Consider the following 23,361-nt stretch of genomic DNA (forward strand, 5'->3'; position numbering starts at 1 on the left):
GTCGATGTGTTCCGTGAACAATTGTGGGTGCCCTGCAGGAAAGCGACAATATTTGCACACGTAGGGATACAGCGAACACACGTCCAAGTATTTCATTTCTTCTCCTTTCTCTTCGTCGGCTTGGTACATCAAACAGGTGGCATTGGTCCTTCCTCCGTACAAACTATCTTTCGGGTTCAGGGGTCCACCAGCTTGTAACTTTCCACGAGACATTTAAATTCGGGATCGGTTTTCAAACGGTGATCGTACTCGTGTTCCCACATTTCCACCACTTGGTATCCTTCCTGTTCTAACTTTAGGCGTCGCTGACAAGTGGCCTGGTACAAGTCTTCCATGGTTCGTTGTAGAAACTGATTTTTAGTTTTACGGTCAGGGTAACAGACGGGACATCCGTGAAATAAGCAGCCGTTAAACTCGTACACAGTCTTGGGGTTTTCTAAGTCCCAGCCATCTACCGAATGCGTTCCAATGGTCTTTTCGCCCCCTCCGTTGCGGGCATGCTGAATCCATTTGTCTTCCTTGTCGCACAAGTAATGAAACCAACGTAGGGCTTTGACCGAGTATTGACGTTTGACATAGTTGGTCGTTTGAGGACTGATGACCGCCACGGTGTTTTCAGGCATGAATCTTTGTCTGTACACTAAGGAACACGCTTTGGCAATGGTGCAAGCTTCTTTCAAAGGATCGACCCCTCCGTGTTCCATGAACAGTTCTCGAAATTTTCCACAGCAACGCCGTAAAATGTCCACGTCGGAACGACAATACTTTAGCATTTCTTCCTGAAAGTCGAATGGGTCCGAGGCGTGAGCCTGGTACCAAGCGTAGAAAGCTTCTCGTTGTTCGGTACCCATGTTGTCGGGGTCGTAATCTTTAGCCTCAGGCAAATGGGGTAGAACGGCGTGTTGATTGGCTTCCGTATTGAAAAAGTGTGGAAAATACCCTTTAGCCATTTCTGTCATTCCAAACGTTTTAGGTATTCGACTCAAAGGCATGGCCAAGTAACTCATGGAATCTTTAAACTGTACTTGTCCCACTTGCATGGAAATGATTTTGGCTCCGTTCAAAGTCACTTTAGGTCGTTCGGTGCCTTGTTCCGTATAATACCTCAAAAGAAACTGTCCATCGTATCCGGAGAAATTGTGAGCCATCACCGTGGCATGACGATGACAATCTCCGTAACGTTCGATGTCCTCTTGGCTCCACGTCTTGTCGACGGGGTCTAAGACCCATTGGGCAAAATCGGCTAGCGTGTTCGGTCCCCGAAAAATTTTTTCACGCCCTCCAGGAATCTTGCTGCAGTGAGGGCAATGACTGAAAATAGGTTCTTGAATGCACTTGTCGCACGCTCGATGAGCCACACAGAAATTAGGAATGTGAATCCGGTCTCTTGCATGCATTCGAAATCAAAAAAGATGAAATTGCCTTTTTCATTTTTGTGACCATCCTCTTTCTCTGGTTGGTATTTTTGCACGTAGCATTGATGTTCCAAGTCCACGATGTGGTGACAAATGTGACATTTTTTCTTTCCTCGACATACGTGTGCCTTGGCATTATTGGTACGTATGCCTTGTCCACACGTAGGGCACAATCTCAGGAGTTGACAAGCACATTTCTGCTGTGAACCTTGCGTCTTCAAATGTTGTTGGTAACAGGTAGGGCTGACAAACGTGCGCAGACAAGTTGAACAAGGCACTGGTCCTTCGCTCAGACAGGGTGGAGAGGCCAAACATCCTGAGCATTTCCATCCGCAATGTTTGTGTTGCTCTCGATTATTATAACCACGGTCTCATTTCTCACAGTAATATCTGTATCCCAGGAATCCAGTGATATTGGTAATGGTATCGAAATGGTCATCGTGATGATAAAGGTGAATGTATTTTCCATCCTTAAAATCTTGGCCTCGAAACAACAGTGGTCCGCGCACTTCTTGAGTGTGCACTTTCAAGGTGTAGCGTGGAGCTAGGACATCTTGCAATGTTTGCATTTCAGGAATGCCACAGGGTGTGTCTTTGGACAGGCCCGCTTGTTGTAACAGGAGTTCTGCTTCGTTTCGTTGTTTGGCTCGGTCCGATTGTCGAATAGTTTTCCAGGCTCTTTTCCATTCTGCCGTGTCGTTCTTGTTGGCATAGGTTCGCCCCACCACGATAGCCCGAGCTAAACACATCTGGTCATGAGGGTTGTAAATTTGGACGAGGCTACGCTTAATGCTGCGAAGATCGTTCACCAATAACATCTTTTTGCGTCCAGTCCCTTGAGGAAGAGAGACGTGAGCCATTTTCAGTGTGGCTTTTCCATCGGTGATGTCAAACTGGTCATTGGATTGTTGCACCTGTTGTATCTTGTCCATGACTTTGGAAGGGGTCAGTTCTGTGGGTCTGCTAAACTCGATCCAAACAAGGGGACTTCAAACCATCGTGTTGTATGGATAGTGTCAAGCGATCGTCTTCTTTGGGTTGACATTGTCGCTTGAGTGCGGTGAGTAAAGAATCCCACATCTCGGTGATGAACCCTTCTGCTTTCTCTAAGGGTACTTCGGACTTGAAATCTTTAAACTTCACCGTGTAGGTGTAAGCCGTGGTTCTAAATTTTCTAGAGGAGCGCTTTTCTGTCTCTCGAATGGAATAGTATTTGTCAGGGTTAACTAAGGGCGGTGAACTTGGTTGAGAGGGCTTGGATTCTGGTTCACTCATGTCGTCTTCAAAATCACTGGCATGAATTTGTGCCAAGACTTCAGCTCTGGTACGAGGCGATAGATCACGTTTCTGCCTCTTACTTTCTTCTTCTTCTTTCTTCTCAAATGAATTACATCGTTTTATCTTGAAAGCAAAAAAGTCAAATGACTCAAGTTTAAACACCAGGAGCTACTTTATAGTCCTGGCAGACCAGCGTATATAAAAGTGTACGTGTCTTGTCCTTTCACTATTCATTTCACTCTCTACCTGATCACAACGATGGAAGAGACTAGCCAGATGGAACGTTTCATCAGAGCGTTGCGAGGGGTCATTAGAAAATTCTCTTCAGACCAGCCTTCGGACTACTCTCCTTCCTTTCGAGATAAAAGTGAAGATACTTGCTATATCTGTCAAAAGAAAGGGCATTGGTCTTCAGAGTTTCCAGACCGTCAATAAAGAAAAACAGGGGTTAAAAGAGACAAAAGTCAAGATACCTGTTATTATTGTAAAGAAAAAGGACATTGGTCTCCAAATTGCCCCAAAAAGAAACAAGAGGAGTCAGAGGAAGAGAGGGATTCTTCAGAGAAAGAAGAGGAAGAAGAAGAGGAAGAAAGCAGACAGGTGAAGAAAAAGAAACAGGAGAAGAAAAGAAGAAGGGAAGAAAGTGAGGAGGAAGAAGAGGAAAAGCCTGTGAAGAAATCTAAAAAACAGAGAGAGTAAATAATGACACAAAAGAAGTGAATGAACTTTTTTAAGAGTGTTTATGTTGTGAATTGAATTGTAACTATGGATAACAGAATACATTAATGATAAAAGGTAAGTGACTTTGGGTTATGATTTTAAAATAAGAACCTACACTCACGCACTCATACACAGACACGTACTATAGGGGTAAAATGGGTTGTTATTTTGAGTTATTGGCAATTGAAATGGTATCTCTTTTCGAGAGAAGTGGGTGGCCCTGAAAAGGGCCGTTATTTTCTTGGTGTAGGGGTGAGTTTAAGCAATCAACTTTAACTGTCTTAAGCCTTTGCCACGTCCGAGGCCTACTTTTGATGATGATGATTGGGTTGAAATCACTAAGGGTGGTAAGGTAGGCTTAGTCACAGGGTTGGCGTGTTTAGCTCGGGAAGGTCGTATTCTCTTCGGTCGTGATAAAGAAGTCTGATACATTTGTTTCAGACTTCTTAACTCCGCTAAAATGTCCAACAGTACCGTGACCGTTTGACTTTCACCCTCTTGTTTCTTTGCTGCTTCTTCTTCTTCTTGCTGTTTTTTTCTTCTTACCTCTTCTTCTTGCTGCTGTTGCTGTAGCAGAAAAGCTTGTTCTGCTTCCTTTTGTCTCTGTATAAATTTCTCCAATTCTTCTTTCTGTCTCTGTCCAAAATTCTCCACGTGCGGTAAAGATGGTAACGAAGGTTCTGGAACAAATTCTTGCGAGGTCAGAAAATCCACAAAATCCCAGTTTACGGCTTCTGAAAGTAAGTCCGGGTTCCCTTGGGTAGTATCCACCGTCGGTGCACCCCCATGGATCGTTTTCTGAGTTTCCGTCATGTTGAATCACTGTCGCATAGATTGACAGCGCACAGGCGCTAGCGAATGTATATAGGCCACGTGACATCACAGACTGCTCTCTTCCGATTGGATGCGGACTGACTGAATTTCGTCACGCGTGTTTGGATTGGTCAACGAACTCAATCCGTTTCAATCCTTCCTCTCCCTATAAATAAGCGCAGTTCAGTGCAATCACTCACTCACCTATTCTTGTAGCCGCAAGATGTGGACTGACTTTGAATCTTCCACCCTCGTGTCTTCAGTGATGTTCAGGACGGACATGCTCATGTATGTCCGATCCAAGTGGACCGTTGTCCACAGGACCACCAGCAGTCTGTGGATACGAAGAGTCTACATAGAAAGACAAGGTTGCCTCAAGAGGACTCTGATGTATGGCCCTGCTGTAAGACGCAGCTTAAGGACAAGAAGATGCCACAGATGCCCTTTATGTTAAGGGCATATTAACATAAATCCAAAGGCCCTTTTCAGGGCCACTCCTATTTCTCGAAAAGAGATTGACTTTCAATTGCCTAACCCCGAATTATTATTTTATATGTGTGTGTGTGTGTGTGTGTGTCTTCGCGCGTACGTTGTGTGTGTGTGTGTGTGTGTGTTATGTCCCTCTCCCCCTGTTCCCTTTCCATAGACCCATCAGGTCTGGACCCTGTTACAATTCCCCATGTTCAATTTCCCTTGTCGCTAGAGTTGCCCATGCTTTTTTCCCCATGTTCAATCCCCTTGAGGCTAGAGTGGCCCAAGACTTTTCTCCATGTTAAATTTCCCTTGAGGCTATAGTGGCCCAGGGTTTTTCTCCATGTTAAATTTCCATTGAGGCTATAGTGGCCCAGGGGGGTTCTGTAATGCTAATTCCCATTGAGGCTATAGTGGCCCCCTATACTACTCACCTCCTGACCATTAGTCGCTTTATAGAAAATTAGATGTGCTTTTCACCTCCTGACCGTAATCCATTTTATAGAAAATTAGATGTGCTTTTCACCTCCTGACCGTTAGTCACTTTATAGAAAATTAGATGTATTTTTCACCTCCTAAGGGTTAGCCACTCTAACAGAAAATTAGATGTGTTTTTTACCTCCTGACCGTTAGCCACTTTATAGAATATTAGATGTGTTTTTCACCTCCTCACCGTTAGCCACTTTGTAGAAAATTCGATGTGTTTTTTACGTCCTGGCCGTTAGCCACGTTATAGAAAATTAGATGTCTTTTTCACCTCCTGACCATTAGTCGCTTTGTAGAAAATTCGATGTGCTTTTCACCTCCTGACCGTTAGTCGCTTTATAGAAAATTAGATGTGCTTTTCACCTCCTGACCTTTATCCTTTTCATAGAAAATAAGATGTGCTTTTCACATACTGACCGTTAGTCACTTTATAGAAAATTAGATGTGTTTTTTCCTCCTGACCGTTAGTAGCTTTATAGAAAATTAGATGTGTTTTTTTAACCTACTGACCGTTAGTCACTTCATAGACTATTATATGTGTTATTTACATCCTGATCGCAAGTCACTTTATAGAAAATTAGATGTGTTTTTCAACTCCTAACCGTTATCCTTTTTATAGAAAATTAGATGTGTTTTTTTAACCTACTGACCGTTAGTCACTTCATAGACTATTATATGTGTTTTTTACCTCCTGACCGTTAGCCACTTTATAGAAAATTAGATGTGTTTTTTACCTCCTGACCGTTAGCAACGATAAGAAAATTAGATGTGTTTTTTAAACCTGCTGACCGTTTGTCGCTTTATAGAAAATTAGACGTGTTTTTTACCTCCTGACCATTAGCCTTTTTATAGAAAATTAGATGTGTTTTTTACCTCTTGACCGTTAGTCAATGTATACAAAATTAGATGTTTTTTTTACCTCCTGACAGTTAGCAACTTTATAGAAAATTAGAAGATTTTTTTCCTCCTGACTGTTAGCCAGTTTATAGAAAATAAGATGTTTTTTTTCTTCCTCCTGACTGTTAGCCACTTTATAGAAATTAGATGTGTTTTTCACCTCCTGACCGTTATCCTTTTGATAGAAAGTTAGATGTGCTTTTCACCTCCTGACCATTAGTCGCTTTATAGAAAATTAGATGTGTTGTTTTACCTCCTGACCGTTAGTCGCTTTATAGAAAATTAGATGTGGTTTTTACGTCCTGGCCGTTAGCCACGTTATAGAAATTTAGATGTCTTTTTCACCTCCTGACCGTTAGTCGCTTTATAGAAAATTAGATGTTTTTCACCACCTGATCATTAGTTACTTTATAGAAAATTAGATGTGTTTTTTACCACCTGACCATTAGCCTTTATATTCAAAATTAGATGTGTTTTATAGCCTCCTGACCGTTAGTCGCTTTATAGAAAAGTTGATGTGTTTTTTTAACCTCCTGACCGTTAGTCACTTTATTGACTATTATATGTTTTTTACCTCCTGACCGTTAGCCACTTTATAGAAAATTAGATGTGTTTTATACCACCTGACCGTTAGCCACTTTATCGAAAATTAGATTTGTTTTTTTTACCACCTGACCGTTAGCCACTTTAAAGTAAATTAGATGTGTTTTTTTACCTCCTGACTGTTAGTCATTTGACAGAAAATTAGATTTGTTTTTTACCACGTGACCGTTAGCCACTTTAAAGAACATTAGATGTGTTTTTCACCTCCTAACCGTTAGCCACTTTATCGAAAATTAGATTTGTTTTTTACCACCTGACCGTTAGCCACTTTAAAGTAAATTAGATGTAGTTTTTTTACCTCTTGACCGTTAGTAACTTTACATAAAATTAGATGTGTTTTTTACCTCCTGACCGTTAGTCGCTTTATAGAAAATTAGATGTGTTTTTTAACCTCCTGACCGTTAGCCACTTTATAGAAAATTAGATGTGTTTTTAACCTCCTCATCGTTAGTCGCTTTATCGAAAATGATATTATTTTTTTTACCTCTTGACCGTTAGTCACTTTATAGACTATTATATGTGTTGTTATACGTCCTGACCGTTAGCCACTTTATAGGAAATTAGATATGCTTTCAGCTCCTGACCGTTAGCCACTTTATCGAAAATAAGATGTGTTTTTCACCTCCTGACCGTTAGTCACTTTATAGAAAATTAGATATGCTTTAACCACCTAACCGTTAGTCACTATACAAATTTTTAGATGTTTTTCACCTCTGAACAGTTAGTCACTTTAAAGACAATTAGATGTGTTTTTACCTCATGACAGTTAGTCCCTTTATAGAAAATTAGATACTTTTTTCACTGTCTGACCGTTAGTCACTATAAAAGAAAATTAGATGTATTTTTTACCTCCTGACCATTAGCCTTTTTATTGAAAATTAGATGTGTTTTTTAACTCCGAACAGTTAGCCACTTTTAAGAAAATTTGATGTGTTTTTTACCCCCTGACCGTTAGTAACTTTACAGAAAATTAGATGTGTTTTTCACCTCCTGACCATTAGCCTTTTTATTGAAATATAGATGTCCATTTTACGTCTTGACCGTTAGCAACTTTATAGAAAATTAGATGTGTTTTTTTTACCTCTTGACCGTTAGTAACTTAATAGAAGATTAGATTTTTTTTACCTCCTGATCCTTAGCCACTTTATAGAAAATTAAATGTGTTTTTCACCTCCTGGCCGTTAGTTACTATAAAAAAATTACATGTTTTTTTTACCTCCTGACTGTTAGCCACTTTATAGAATATAAGATGTGGGTTTTTTTAATACCTCCTGACCGTTAGCCACTTTATAGAAAATTAGATGTATTTTTTCAACTCCTGACCGTTAGTCACTATAAAAGAAAATTATATGTGTTTTTCTTTTAACCTCCTGACCGCTAGCAAATGTATACAAAATTAGATGTTTTTTACCTCCTGTCTGTTAGCCACTTTATAGAATATTAGATGTGGGTTTTTTTAATACCTCCTGACCGTTAGCCACTTTATAGAAAAGTAGATGGTTTTTTTTTCCTCCTGACTGTTAGCCACTTTATAGAAAATTAGATGGGTTTTCTTCCTCCTGACTGTTATCCACTTTATAGAAAATAAGATGTGTTTTTCACCTCTTGACCGTTATCCTTTTTATAGAAAGTTAGATGTGCTTTTCACCTTCTGACCGTTAGACACTTGGCAGAAAATTAGATGTGTTTTTTACGTCCTGACCGTTAGTCTCTTTATAGAAAATTAGATGTGTGTTTTACCTCCTGACCGTTAGTTGCTTTATAGAAAATCAGATGCTTTTTACGTCCTGACCGTTAGTCGCTTTATAGAAAATTAGATGTGTTTTTTACCTCCTGACCGTTAGTCGCTTTATAGAAAATCAGATGTGTTTTTTACGTCCTGACCGTTAGTCGCTTTATAGAAAATTAGATGTGTTTTTTACCTCCTGACCGTTAGTCGCTTTATAGAAAATCAGATGTGTTTTTTACGTCCTGGCCGTTAGCCACGTTATAGAAAATTAGATGTCTTTTTCACCTCCTGACCGTTAGTCGCTTTATAGAAAATTAGATGCTTTTTACCACCTGACCGTTAGTCACTTTATAGAAAATTAGATGTTTTTTACCACCTGACCATTAGCCTTTCTATTAAAAATTAGATGTGTTTTATAGCCTCCTGACCGTTAGTCGCTTTATAGAAAATTTGATGTGTTTTTTTAACCTCCTGACCGTTAGTCACTTTATTGACTATTATATGTGTTTTTTGCCTCCTGACCGTTTGCCAATTTATAGAAAATTAGATATGTTTTATGCCACCTGACCGTTAGTCACTTTATAGAAAAGTAGATTTGTTTTTTTTACCACCTGACCGTTAGCCACTTTAAAGAAAATTAGATGTGTTTTTCTCCTCTTGAACGTCAGCCACATTATCGAAAATTAGATTTGTTTTTTTACCACCTGACCGTTAGCCACTTTAAAGTAAATTAGATGTGTTTTTTTACCTCCTGACCGTTAGTCACTTTGCAGAAAATTAGATTTGTTTTTTACCACCTGACCGTTAGCCACTTTAAAGAATATTAGATGTGTTTTTCACCTCCTAATCGTTAGCCACTTTATCGAAAATTAGATGTGTTTTTTACCACCTGACCGTTAGCCACTTTATAGAAAATTAGATGGTTTTAACCTCCTCATCGTTAGTCGCTTTATCGAAAATGATATTATTTTTTTTACCTCATGACCGTTAGTCACTTTATAGACTATTATATGTGTTGTTTTACCTCCTGACCGTTAGTCACTTTAGATATGCTTTCAGCTCCAGACCGTTAGCCACTTTATTGAAAATAAGATGTGTTTTTCACCTCCTGACCGTTAGTCGCTTTATAGAAAATTAGATATGCTTTAACCACCTGACCGTTAGTCACTATAACAGAAAATTAGATGTTTTTCACCTCTGAACAGTTAGTCACTTTAAAGAAAATTAGATGTGTTTTTCACCTCATGACCGTTAGTCTCTTTATAGAAAATTAGATGTTTTTTTCACTGTCTGACCGTTAGTCACTATGAAAGAAAATTAGATGTATTTTTACCTCCTGACCATTAGCCTTTTTATAGAAAATTAGATGCTTTTTTTTTTATTAACTCCGAACATTTAGCCACTTTAAAGAAAATTTGATGTGTTTTCCACCTCCTAACCATTAGCCTTTTTATAGAAAATTAGATGTGTATTTTACGTCATGACCGTTAGCCACTTTATGGAAAATTAGATGTGTTTTTTTATACCTCCTGACCGTTAGTAACTTTATAGAATATTAGATTTGTTGGGGTTTTTTTTACCTCCTGACAGTTAGCCAATGTATACAAAATTAGATGTTTTTTACCTCCTGACTGTTAGCCACTTTATAGAAAATAAGATGTTTTTTTTCTTCCTCCTGACTGTTAGCCACTTTATAGAAAATTAGATGGTCCCTCCTGACTGTTACCCACTTTATAGAAAATTAGATTTGTTTTTCACCTCCTGACCGTTAGCCACTTTATCGAAAATTAGATTTGTTCTTTATCACCTGACCGTTCGCCACATAATAGAAAATTAGATGTGTTTTTCACCTTCTGGCCGTTAGTCTTTTTATAGAAGAAGATAAACAACGCACTACTTATCGTACAATGTGTGATGAATTAATATTTTTACCCTTGAAAAGAAAAAAAACCAAATTAAAAAAAACGCACCAAACAGTGTTTGGGTATAACTTTCTGTGAGTACCTTAGATCAAGAAGGATTTTAGTAGACTATGTTTCCCATCAATCTTGTGATATTTTGCAACGAAAAAGTCGATATTTCTTTTCAATGTGATTTTTTAAAACGGGATGTGTGTTTTTGAAATTTTGTTTAGAAAACACGCCATAAAAACATAATTGCTTTGATATTTTTTGAAGTTGGAATAAAATATTTTCCTCCTCCGGCGTAATGAGGTTGTCGATCCTCTGTGTGTGTGCGTGCGAGTATCTTTCACGCACGCACGCCCGCACACACACAAACACATATGAAATTTCTTTCAAATTGATTGAGATTGAATTTTTTCTATGCCCGTTTTAACATATTTCTCCAAAAGTTGTCAGCAGTCATAATAATTACGTGGAATGTTACTTTGGTTTTGTAATTTGTTTTCAAAAACTTGCAACCAGCAATATTGTAGAACCATTCTTCTTCAACAGATGAATTTCATAGATTATATAAAATCTTCAATTGTGCCTGTGCAGGTCAGATATCATAACATTGTGTATGTATGTTAACAATGTGGCAATGTGATGTGTCACGAGAAAAATTTTAACGTTAGATCTACCGTTTTCCAAATGATAAAGAACAAAACACACAGCTTTACAGCGTACACGCAATTTGAGTATGACCCTTTCTATCCTGCACTGTTATTTTACAGTCAAACGATGCGTTTCGAAAACAAAAACCTCAGTCATTATAGTTTAAATATAAATGTAAGATGGCATGTTCTCTTTTAAATTGGTTAATTTCAGACTGCCGATAGAGCAAGACGTACTTTCTTTTACTGTTGTACCGCCTGTAGTTTAGGAACTTTTGCAACATTGTAGTCTCATTTCGTGTACAGCAACACATTGCAGATCTTAATTTGGGTGCATACAGCAAATTTTACTGCAGTCGTTATAGGATTAAATGATGATGTTCGGGTGTTTATCAATGTGTAAATTTTACCTAATCACTCACAAAGTAAATAAAGTCCGAAGGACTTCATGTTTTTGACTTATTGTGTAACAATTTACACTTCGATAAATACCCAACCACGATCATTTATTCCTTATAATTCCAATTTTCTTAATTGCCGTTCTGTCCTCATATCAGCATTTACTTTTAGGTAGCTTGTAGTTTTCTTTCGTTAGCTTCTTCACTGCTTCAGAATGCATAGCCTCGTCTTCGCTTGCCGTGAGCCGTCAGCTATAATATAGTATTATATCGTAAAGTGTTAGAATGGGCCATGCCTGTAATCCAATGAAATACGGTCATTTTAAAAAATTAAATTGGATTAGTGGTGTTTAAATCATAATATTTCTTTTTCCAACAATGCCATTGCGTATGGAACGTGTTGTTGAAGCTTTCGTTGTTTACTATTCTCGCGGTACTAACCAAGAAACAAATCATAAATAAAAGACAGTAACTTAATTGCTAATGAAAGTTGCGTACGTGTTCATATCAATTATCTCCATTTCTGTATCCAGGAAATATTGAAAAATGATGCCAATTTGGCAATAAGCAGCGTCTATTGAACATGCTACATGTATCGAAATATCAAATGAGATCCTCGTATTTAGTGGTATTCCAGATAATTTCCAAAGCTGAAGGTGTTGATGTGCCCGTAGTGGTCGGTAGGATTAATCGCTGTACGGGCGCAAAATATGGTATGAAATAAACACGATCTCAGCAGCAACATGCCACATCATCATACTTAAAACTAACAGTTTTAAAATATGAAATATTGACGTCCTTACGCGTGTAGACAAACGACTTGATCATGTACTTTTGAGGCAACTGTGATGTGTTCTGGAAACATCACTCTTCTATTTTGACTCCTTTAGTTCCATATTTATTAAACACAGTAATTAATTACCTATTACATATTAATTAAAGGTTTTCTCTTAATAATGTATTATGGATTCCTGGTATAATTTCATTTGCATATTTTGGGATATCATCAATTATTTCAAAAGATAGTCATACCTTACTGCAACATTCCCGGATGACGTCAAGGTTTCAATACTTCATGTAAACAAGGTGAATTATGTACTCCTAGTACGAGTGTAAACATCAAGTCGATGACCTTATTCGTCCAAACGGTACGTGGTTCGACTCTCTATATTAGCTGGAGGATGCTTGTATTTAGATAGGGGGTCAAACGGAATGTAGATCTTCGATAAATTTTCTGTTAATTAATTATTTTCTTATTTATTTCCTGAAAAGGAAACATTGTTGAAGGAATTTGCCATTAGTTTCGATCAAATACTTCTATTTAACAAAGATAACTTTTTAAATGAGCGGCAGATGGTGCAAATGAACTGTAAAGGTAAATAACGCGAGATTATGGAACCTGCGAGATTATGAGAAACGACTTTTCTTGCTTTCTGCTCATTTAGATCTTACAAAAAGCAAATTTTGTCTATTTCTAGTGACAGACCCGTTAGTCACATGACCCTGACTTGTAATAACAGCTGGTGGAACATAGTGTCCAGGCAAAATGCACTAATTTCGAAAGTTTGGCTTATAAAGCCTGCCATGTGCGTAATTTGGCAAAAGGGGCGAGAGTTGGAGTACAGGAAAGACTATGCAATTGGATTGTTTTAACTGCTAATAGGGGATTTTAATCAGGTGTTGGAAATTTTTGTCGGAAATCACGGGGGCGTTGGCTTGTCGTTATTATTATGGTTTAAGGCATTGATAGAGAATAAGTCTCACATAAAATGACCTGGAATTGGGAACTAAAAGTAGTCCGCAGAATTTAACATTGTGTAATTTTTTAAAAATCCAGGCCAGTACACGTGAGCATTTATATCCAATCAAACTGCATAAAACTCAGTGAATTCATGACAATTGAAATTATTCCACAATAAATATAATACTACCTTTTGAAATTGATAGATGATATTTTCTTGCCTGTGAAAATTTCTAACAAAATTTACCCCATCTTCAAAAGTTCGTAAACGGGTAACATAATGTTAATCTCTGTTTGTTCTGAAATGCTGCAAAATGATGGGAAAATGCTGTCCTGCCTTTCTGTTATGTTTGCCTCTCTCACATTATGAACTACTTCTGTCAACTACTACTGCTACTAATTTTAGTCTGTAACCACATTGCCTTAAGAGGCTCATAAACTGGTAACGTCCTCTTTTTCATTTTTCACACACACACACACACACACAGAGAGAGAGAGAGAGAGAGAGAGAGAGAGAGAAACTTGAACATCCTTGGAAAGTGTCGAAGTTTGAATAGTACTGAACCTTAAAGTTGAATACTTTGAGCATTAAAATTTTATCACATTTAAACCAGAAAAGTCTTTATGAAGGGTCTCTTCGAACTTTCTTCTTTTCACCACCACCGCCCATGTCAGTATTAAACTTGAAAGGCTAACTTTTATGATTCATTGAGATTTGACCAGGTCATTGCAACGCGGTCCTGAGAACGTAAACATCTGAGCTTTCCAAAATCTGACGAAAGATATTATTATCTTGGGAAAATGTAGGAATCGCTGCGTAAGGTCGGTGTGAGTAAATTAAGGTGTAGACTTTGGAAGTAATATGAATATAAAGTGACGACCTGGGTCGAAATTTTTTAGTTTGAAATATCCTGAGAGAGAAGAAGATATGCTCCGAGGAAACCTGAAAAGAATAGTGATTTCCTCGTTAAACAAGAAAAGGGGACCAAGTGGCTGTCTTGTAAGAAAAGACAGGGTTTAGCGCTAGGACGCACACTTTCTGAAATAGAACAGCATTAAGGTACGCAATTTTAATTTTTCACGTAGTTTTCTATTTTTGATTGTTTTGTTTTGTTTTTTTGTTTTTTGTTTTTTTGCAAATGTATTTGATATGACTATGATCCATTTTATGTATCGTTTATTCAATTTCATGGAAATCTGTTGATGATAGAGTTGTTATGCAATTTATCTCTTTAATTTTAGGTTTACTATTTCATTGATAGACTTGATGGATTGCATGCTATCCAAGTTTTCATATGTATAGGATTTCATAAGGTTATATTAAATAATTTCCTTTGTCTATTAGGACGATACTGATTATCGTGAGTTAACGATAATCGCATATTTATATCTGACTTTGTAATGTTTAAATAATCTTGTAAGTTAGGGATTGCTGTGAGCTAGAATTTTGTGAATTTTATGCAATAATAATCGAGCATGTGGTAATGTAGATAAAGAGATACGGTAATGACAGATACACCGCTCACGTGTTAATTTATTTCCGATCTCTGAAGCGAGGTCGATGTTCTATTGGATTGTCAGAATTTATGCAGTGTGGATAGCTAGTATGCTTCTGAGTAACGTAAATGGGGGAATTTATGTACGTTTAGAAAGTGGTACATATAGATATTATGGGTTAATTTTGTTCTTATGGATACAGCTTTCTGGGAGAGACAGGACAGCCAGAAGAAGGAGTCTGAAGTCCGAAAATAAATGACGTGTTCAGAATAAACAACTAGGAAGTCCAGGAACAGATGAAGCGTTCGTAATAGGAAGACTAGATAATAGGAAGACGTGATACACGGGCCACGAGAGGAAGGTGATGCAATCAGTCGTGGACATTGCGCTCTTTTCACCACTTGTTAGTATGATGAAATAAATGCAAATTGGAAACTGCTGATAAATTCTATTAACATAACTTCGATTAAATTCGAGTTGCCGCTATTAATTCTTGTTGAATAAATTTTGTTATTTTTCTTGTCTACGTGGGCTCGTATTGCATTATTTCTTCCCAATAGTCTTGCTCAGTTCTCTGTTGATATTTTATCTGTTCACTCCCACCGGGCTATAAAATAAAGGAAGGTCTATCTTTAGATAAATCAAATTAACCATCCCTCTTAATAAGAGGGCGACTTTACAATCCTTTTAAACCATTTATATTTAAATCATAATGGGTACTGCTTCCACTTTAACATAGCATTCTAAAGTTTGCCATGGTCAAAATGGTTCCAGAAATAGAAGGCCAGGAGACCAAAAAATAATTATTTTCTCTGCTTGACTTGAATAAAAACATTGGTTTTGGAAATTTTGTAATGGGCTTGCAATATTTCATTGTGTGGACTAAGATCACTGTACCAACAGATGCTCTTCGTGTGGCTAGGTCAATCAGTACGACACGGTGTTTGCGGTACACTTAACTTTAACCACTACTTGCGTTAGTACATAATTGACTATACGCGAGATGATAGATTGATCCGCCTGCCAAATCGCGTGACATAACCCGTTAACCTCCGACAAAAATGCAGTATTTGGCAAATAAATATGTTTCAGTTTAAGTGATATGTTTATTAAAAATGATTTGTATTATTCTTAAAATGTAAATTACAATGTTGCATAAATTATAATGCAGTAGCCAATATTTATATATTTAGTTAAAGTTCGTATGTTAATGACCTGAGTGTTTTAATTCAGTAAATGATACAAATCAATTTTAAAGCTGCTTGAGAACTTATTCATGTACAAGGAAATTCGCCTCAAAAGATTCTATTGTATTTAGTATATAATCTTATCCATATTAATTTTATCTGGCTTATGTTTATGCTGACTTAGAAGTAAACGAAGTAAAATTTAATAAAATAATCGTAAATTCTTTTTATTTACAAGTATAAAGTTGTACATGATAATTTTAAAATTCTGCTAGGTTAGTCAGATGGAATTTTGATCAATGATGTATGTTGATGTAAACATGTAAATGCATCCTTAATATATCGGAAGATAGTTTGCTGAAACCATTGTTTTTGTTTTTCTTTATTATTAATTACATTTTTTTTGTATCCCTATCCCTGCTTCAGCCCACTGGGACAGTAAAGAATTACTTAAGTGCCTGAAAGATCTAAATGAAAAATCATTATTTTTGGGACAAGTCAACATTAAAGTGTACGTTTTCAAAATTAAAATAATGCAGACTGTGGTTCAGTGCTTCCTATACAAGAAAACAAAAATAATATACATCAAAGCTCGAAAATTATGGGGTTTTCCGCTCGTATTCTAGAAACGTTTATTTTTGCACATATTTTTCAATTTCAAATTTCAATCGTTTAACTATAGATTTTTACCCTCCGTCGTTGTCATTTTTGTAGTATATGTTATCTGCCAGTTCCAACCTGTGCTGATAATTTTGGCAAGTTGACATGCATAGTGTGCAAAAGTCAAGTGTTCTTGTGATTCATACTCAGGCTTTGCAGAAACATATTTTATCTAAAAGAGCACATTTTATAGCACCAAAAGCCTTTAACTTTCTTCAGTATTTTCAGTTGCTTGATGACTGTGGCTCATATACGTTTAATTGAAGCCTTTGCTAGATTCAGTGGAAAACTCAATTTCACATTTTCCGCAAATCACAATCACATTTCAGTACCCCGCAAAACGACTGTTATAATGATATTAGTATTTATGCTGCTTCTGTGCGATGTATTTTCTAGAAAGGCGGCACGTGCACAATGGAGAGATGTCAGATATTGGCGATGGAGTTGCCGACGAGGTACGCATTGATTCCACATCCACCGATCAAGTTCGGCTCAAGAGAAATATCGGCTTCATCAGCGGAAGTTCTTTCATCGTAGGCAGCATCATAGGTGAGTACGCTAGGGGAATATTGAGATGGTCTTCAAATAGCTAGGTTTGAGTTGGTTTGGTTTGATGTTTTTACTATTTTAAATTTTTTTAGTGCAGTGTTAAGTGGATAAAGTGAATTGAGAAGAAGTACAACGGTCGCCTTTCCGTGACTACCTGATGGTAAGATTCCATCCGGTGCCCTTTCAGTCATGAATCCTGTATATATTAAACGTTCTACTGTGTACAAAATGTTTGTCGGAACACGACAATAGTGTCTGTATCTGAGGGAGAAGCATAATAACTAGTCTTTCCCGAGTGTTCCAGCAAATGTTTCCACACAGCAAAGCGTGTATTCATTACTTTTACATGACCAATTACAAAATACCTATAAAAAGACATATTTAATACAATAAACATGTATCCAATCGGCATGTGAAATACTAATACTTGAATAACGCTTACGTCACAAAAATCACGATGTCAAACCAGATGTAAAAATTATATATTGATACCAGTAAAAGAATAAAAATAACGTCAAAAATGGATACAATGAGAACATTGAAATGAGTAACCCAAAGCATGGTTCAACGTGAGTACAGCACAGGAGACTAAATTTCATGAATTTTCCTATGACAAAAATCAGTGAAACCCGCAATAAAAGTCAGTAGTAATTACATGTGAATAGCCCGCCTCTTTACAGGTGTAATAAGCGATTAAATGATGTAACATGGACAGGAAGCAAGATGTAAATGATGAAAATGGTCGATATTTTCAGTAAATTTTGTAGTAATCATTATATGTAATTACAACATTAGAAAGAAACGTAAGCCGATGAATTGCAACACTATGTCCACGTGTTCCATAATTCTTATCCAGAACATTCAGACGTTCCATTATGGCAGCAATATTTTTTTGTTTCAATGCATCCGCAACTTTTATTTAAATATATCCGTGCGTACCATACAGGTAAGAATCCATATGTACTAATATGTATACGGATACAGCAAAAATCACGATAACAGTTATGCGTATGATTCCATATATATGGATACGGCAAAAATCACGGTAACAGTAATGTGTATGATTCCATATATACGGATACGGCAAAAATCACGATAACAGTAACGTGTATGACTCCATATATACGGATACGGATACGGTTTTATATGTGGACGTGTAATTGATTGTTTTCAGTCACGCCCTGTAGCGAATCCAAATGTTTCCGTACGCAAATCGAATGGGGAAATCCCTCCAATGACGTTATAAATTTAGGTATTTCCTAGACTTGTAATTACGTGTAACACAGATGGCAACAAAAATGGGCTACAACTAAACGAGTTCCACAGAGTGCATATGGAATCATCATATCCACATCTGCATGCCGTAAACGCTTACGCATATATGGAATTTCAACTTAATGCCTGCGAATATTTCTTCAAATTTATTCGTACGTTCCCTCGTATACGCTGATTTTGTTCTCGTGCATGCATAATGATGCAATATTTTTACGCAATGTTTATTCAAACTGTCATACTAACAGCATCTGATTGTTCCATGTCGTACCTTTCAACATTTCTGCAGTTATTCATTTCATCAAGACGGGACGTCAGAGAATATGTACATTTTGTTTCAATTTGTCCACATACTTCAATGTGCTCGCGATTGCTTCTCAAAACTTACAGAGCACCAACTTGTCTTTCCACGTTCCACACATCGCTGTTTTTTTTCTTTTCTTCTTGTTCTTCCAAGCGAATGGTATACCCCATAGTTTTTCATATTTTTTCTATTTATACGACTGAGCTTCCCGTTTATTATCCTTAACGTACCTTTTGTCAATTAATTAGTGTTGTTTTTAGTTAAAGTTTAGATCCATTCATTTCATCGATGTAACCATTTTCGATTGCTCATAAATTGCTCTTCAAAACATGATGTGGTGGTCAAAGGTTTGTGAACTGTTTAAAACTTTAGCCAACTGGACATCACTATCTCGATATTGCCATGGTGAATGTCAGAGATCTTGAAACATTGTACATTTAATATATAATTGATTGAATATTAGACAACATAGCATTGCTCTGAAATGCAAGTGCGAATCATATTTCTTTAGTTTCTTCTCAATTAGTAAATATGTGTGTTCCAGAAAGCTAATACTAGCTGCTGAAAAGTGAAGACTAAACTCCGTGGTGAGGTGCGTCATTTTTGTGAAAGATTATTTTAGCATCCACTTCCACTTGATCTGACAATAGATTATTAAAATCTCTCTGAGCTAAATACTGATTCCAACCCTTGTTATAGCATCAAGAATTTAATATCATTCAATAAAAGATTATTGAAATTATTATTTTTTTGAAGTCTTCTAAGTAAGAAGTTCAACATTGGCACTGCCTATATTACTAACAAAGAAAATACATTTTTCACACCCTATTTCTGTTTTGGGTTGGGTGGGTGTATTTTTGATTTAATGTAAAAGACGCTTGTAATGTTCTTTTAGTACTACAATGGCACAAGAGTGTGAGTGCTGGACAGAAAAAGTTAGTAAGGGGCATTTTAAGTCCACACATTTTCCATAATCATTTCCAAGAATCCATCGCTTTACTTTATCACCCTTTCCAATCCAAGGGAAAATAAATCGAAAATTCCGACTCTTTTTTTTTATATTGGATCCATTTGAAGCGTCATTGAACACTGTGAACCAGTGAACAAGTGTGGAAAAAGCTACATAATATTTAATTGTAATTATATACCTAATTAAATGACAAATTTGCTAATAGGTTCAGACTTGCTTCTTACTTGTCTATGTCATGTATAAAATTAATTTTATGTACACAAAGACTGAATGTCATTCCGAGATGTTTGCAAAAGCCTTCTTGATTACAGATAATATTCTTTGGTGTCCTTACCTCTTCACCACTACACCTCTTCAGGCTATTCCATCCTCCAATCAGCTAATTATTTTTTACTCGCGCTCCCTCGAATACCGAAAACTCGAACAACTGGAATTCTTTAGTGGTCCTAACACGAAAGCGCACAAATGCATGTGAACCTTCATTTGGTATACGTTAGGACAGTTTCTGGATTAATGTCAACTTGATATTGCAATTTAGAATAACATTCTAAGAATTCATACACTGTAAGTTACTTTAAAGTTACTCTAATTCGTACACTTTTGTTTGGTTTTTTATTTTATTTGAATAAATTTATATTTTGGCAATAAAATGCTTGTTTGGTTTACTTGGTCTTGTTTCTTAGGTTTAAGGTCCTGGACGTAACAGTCAATCTAATAAAAGTTTGGAAGGAAATAAACAGTTTTTTTAAACGAACTATCGGACATTAATCGTTCTTTGAAATAATCAAGACGTAAAGCTTAAACGACGTTCAGATATTCCGTTTAGAATTAAGAGGTGCCACCTGTTAAGTCGCCCCTTGTTCAGTTCCTTTTCGGGAGTGTTCCAAATAAAGTGACGGCATGCATTGGACAAATTCCGTTAGTTATGAGGTGCCGTAGGGGACAAAAGCTTGTCCAATGGGAAAGTTGCTGTTAAAATTTCGATGTCATATGTCGAGCAATCCAATATCACGTGTTGGATCAAACTGCATGTCCTTAAAGTTCCATTTTCTAGACCGAGATTTTAGATTTTATATGCTGAATTATACAGTGGTGATTTAAAGTTCTATTTCCTATGTCGACGTTTTACAGTGTATATTTTGAATTACACAGCGGTGGTTGAAATTTCAATAACATATGTCGAGAATCCCTAATTCATGTATGTAATTGTTTGTGATGAAAGTTCCATTTCATGCAGCGAGTATTTAGCTTTCATCTGTTGAATTTCACAGCAACGAGAAGCAGCCTCTTGTTTAAAAATAAAGCGGTCCATTCAGGAGAGCGACCTCTAGCAAAGAAATTCATAGTAATTTAAGACCTGTGAATGGTAACTTTCAAACTGTAAATGCATGAAATGTAATGGTGCATCATAATTGAATACATGAATGATGTATCCTAATACTCGATATTATTTTGAATTGTTAAAGTGGACATTGTGTAATGTTACTTTTAACATCAACACAGCATTTCAGCATATAAAAATAACGATTCTGGCAAGCAATAAAATGTCCAATCACCGCTGTGTAATTCAACAGATACAATCATAAAACTCAACGTATGAAATGGAACTTTCAGCACAATCAGTGTGATTCAACATGTTACATTGAAACTCTCGACATATGACATTACAATTTCAACAACCGCCGTGTAGTTATGAAGATACAATCTAAAAATATCGACATTGGACATCAAATTTTCAACCAGCGCTGTGTAATTCAACAGATTAAATCTAAATACTCAACATATGAAAAGAAACTTTCAACATAAACTCTTTCAACCAATATGTAAATTAGAATTCTCGACGTATAAGATTGAAATTTCAACCAGCGCCGTGTATTTCAAACGACACAATCTAAAACCTCCACATAGAAACTTTCAGCTTTTGTCCGCTACGGCGCCTCATAGTTAGTGACTAATCTAATAACAACATTCACACAAGGCTGAGATTGGTTGACCCACAGATGTCGCCGAAGGGCATCAAATTAATTCGTACGCACGTGAAAATTGGCCATGCTTGTCAGTTCGAGGGAGAAATTAAATGGCTCATAATGTGATGAATTGTTGATATTTTCTAGTTTTAAAGGCACGCAACGATGTTTAGGACCAATATCTTTCAAGATTCAGCATTACTCAGGTGATGTGACTGGGCTTTCAGCATCGTGACAGCCAATCTCTCCATCTCTCCCCCCCCCCACACACACACACACACAGTGGCTTTTCTGTGCACTTGATTCTCAGAGAAAACAGTTTTTAAAAACCCAGGAGTTTTAAACGATTTTAATAAATTAATAAACAATAATATTTTAATCGTCGTTATATTGGTAAATGTTACTTGAATATAGTAATTTACTCAACCAACTTTTTATCGATTCACAATATGTGCGTGATACCGGGAAAATGCATTAAAAATACTGTTAGCAACGTTTTCGAAACAACAGACTAGGCGCTGACAATGCAACTTAACAGGGACCAACCAACTTATGAGTCACAGTACTGCGTATATATGAGAGAGTGAAAATGATTGTACAGTCATAAACGTACGATCATATGATTCATTCTATAAATGCAAGCTTTATCGATTTAGACCTTCGTTTAAGGTACGTTTGTGCATTTTCTAAAAAACAAAAACAAATGACGAATTTGAACAAGAGTGGCGGATGAATTGAAGCAACAAGTTGTGGAAGCAATGAAACGCCCGGAAAGATTTGAATTAAACTGCGGACACAATGGAACTGTCAGGACATGGGGACATATTGGAGCAAAATGTTGCGAACGTAAAGAAACCTATGAACATATTAGAACATAAATGTTGCGAACATAATGCGCAAACATATTGGAACAAAAGATGACGACATAATAGAACGTGCAGACATTTAGGGACAAACATTCGCTTACATATTGGAATTTAAAGTTTATTAAATAATGGAAAGCGGTTAAATTTCGGAAGAGAATGCCACGTACTTATCGGAATGGATGACTGAGTGTGGACGTATTTGAATATGGGAACGTAACGGGTATAACCGTCTGAAGTTGTCATCTATTTCAGGATCTGGTATCTTCATCTCGCCCAAAGGAGTCCTCAGAGAAGCGCAGTCCGTCGGATTGAGTATGATAATATGGGCAGCAGGGGGCGTTCTATCACTTTTAGGTACGTAAATATTTATCCCAAAATAATGAAGATTTGTCACCTTTATCAGACCATCTAGAGTACATGAGCAAAGCCTCCACTTGTCAGTACTCAGCAATGACAGGAGACAACAATCGCGTTTCATTCAAATGTGGTGAGATACCAAGGATGTGGGGTCCAATGGCCGAGATGAATATAAGATGGAGACATGAATAAAATTAACCTTATTGCAGAGACGTTATAAATGATTGCGCACATTGCTTAGGTGGCGCTCACCAGATAATATGTACTTTTGAGAGAGTGACGTATGTAAGGTGAAGTAGTTGGCATTTAAAACATGCACAGTGGAGAGAATGTTTGCATACCTCTATGCTACATTAATGTAATGTGGATGATATTTCTTTCTGATATTGTACTTTTGGAAATTTTACATGATTTAAGCACACTGCTAACTAAAATGACTGCTCCCTTGTGTTAAAAAATCAGTCTGAATTAGTCTAAAGTACACTATACATAGCAGCTATTAAAATAGGGAAAATGAATTTTGCCAGACTAGACAATACCAGCTTCTGAAAGTGCAATGAATGAATTACCAAATATATAAAATGTAAAAAAAGTTATCGGCTCTTTTTTATACAATTGACCTCT

General features: G+C 36.8%; 1 protein-coding gene across 6 annotated transcripts in view; it reads left to right on the plus strand.

The window, feature by feature from the left end:
* Nucleotides 1–23,361, plus strand: part of LOC149782900 (b(0,+)-type amino acid transporter 1-like) — an 80,112-nt gene that overhangs the window by 17,529 nt on the left and 39,222 nt on the right. For 5 of the 6 annotated variants that reach the window (XM_089934453.1, XM_089934455.1, XM_089934452.1 and 2 more), the window contains exons 2-3: nucleotides 16,849–17,001; nucleotides 22,633–22,734. In XM_089934453.1, the coding sequence (XP_089790579.1) occupies nucleotides 16,849–17,001; nucleotides 22,633–22,734 (255 nt within the window). The remainder of the gene's footprint in view (nucleotides 1–16,848; nucleotides 17,002–22,632; nucleotides 22,735–23,361) is intronic. The other variant, XM_089934456.1, reaches the window with a different exon arrangement.

This window comes from Sinohyriopsis cumingii, chromosome 15, assembly GCF_028554795.1.
Source record: "Sinohyriopsis cumingii isolate HCF-2022 chromosome 15, ASM2855479v2, whole genome shotgun sequence".
NCBI lineage: Eukaryota > Metazoa > Mollusca > Bivalvia > Unionida > Unionidae > Sinohyriopsis > Sinohyriopsis cumingii.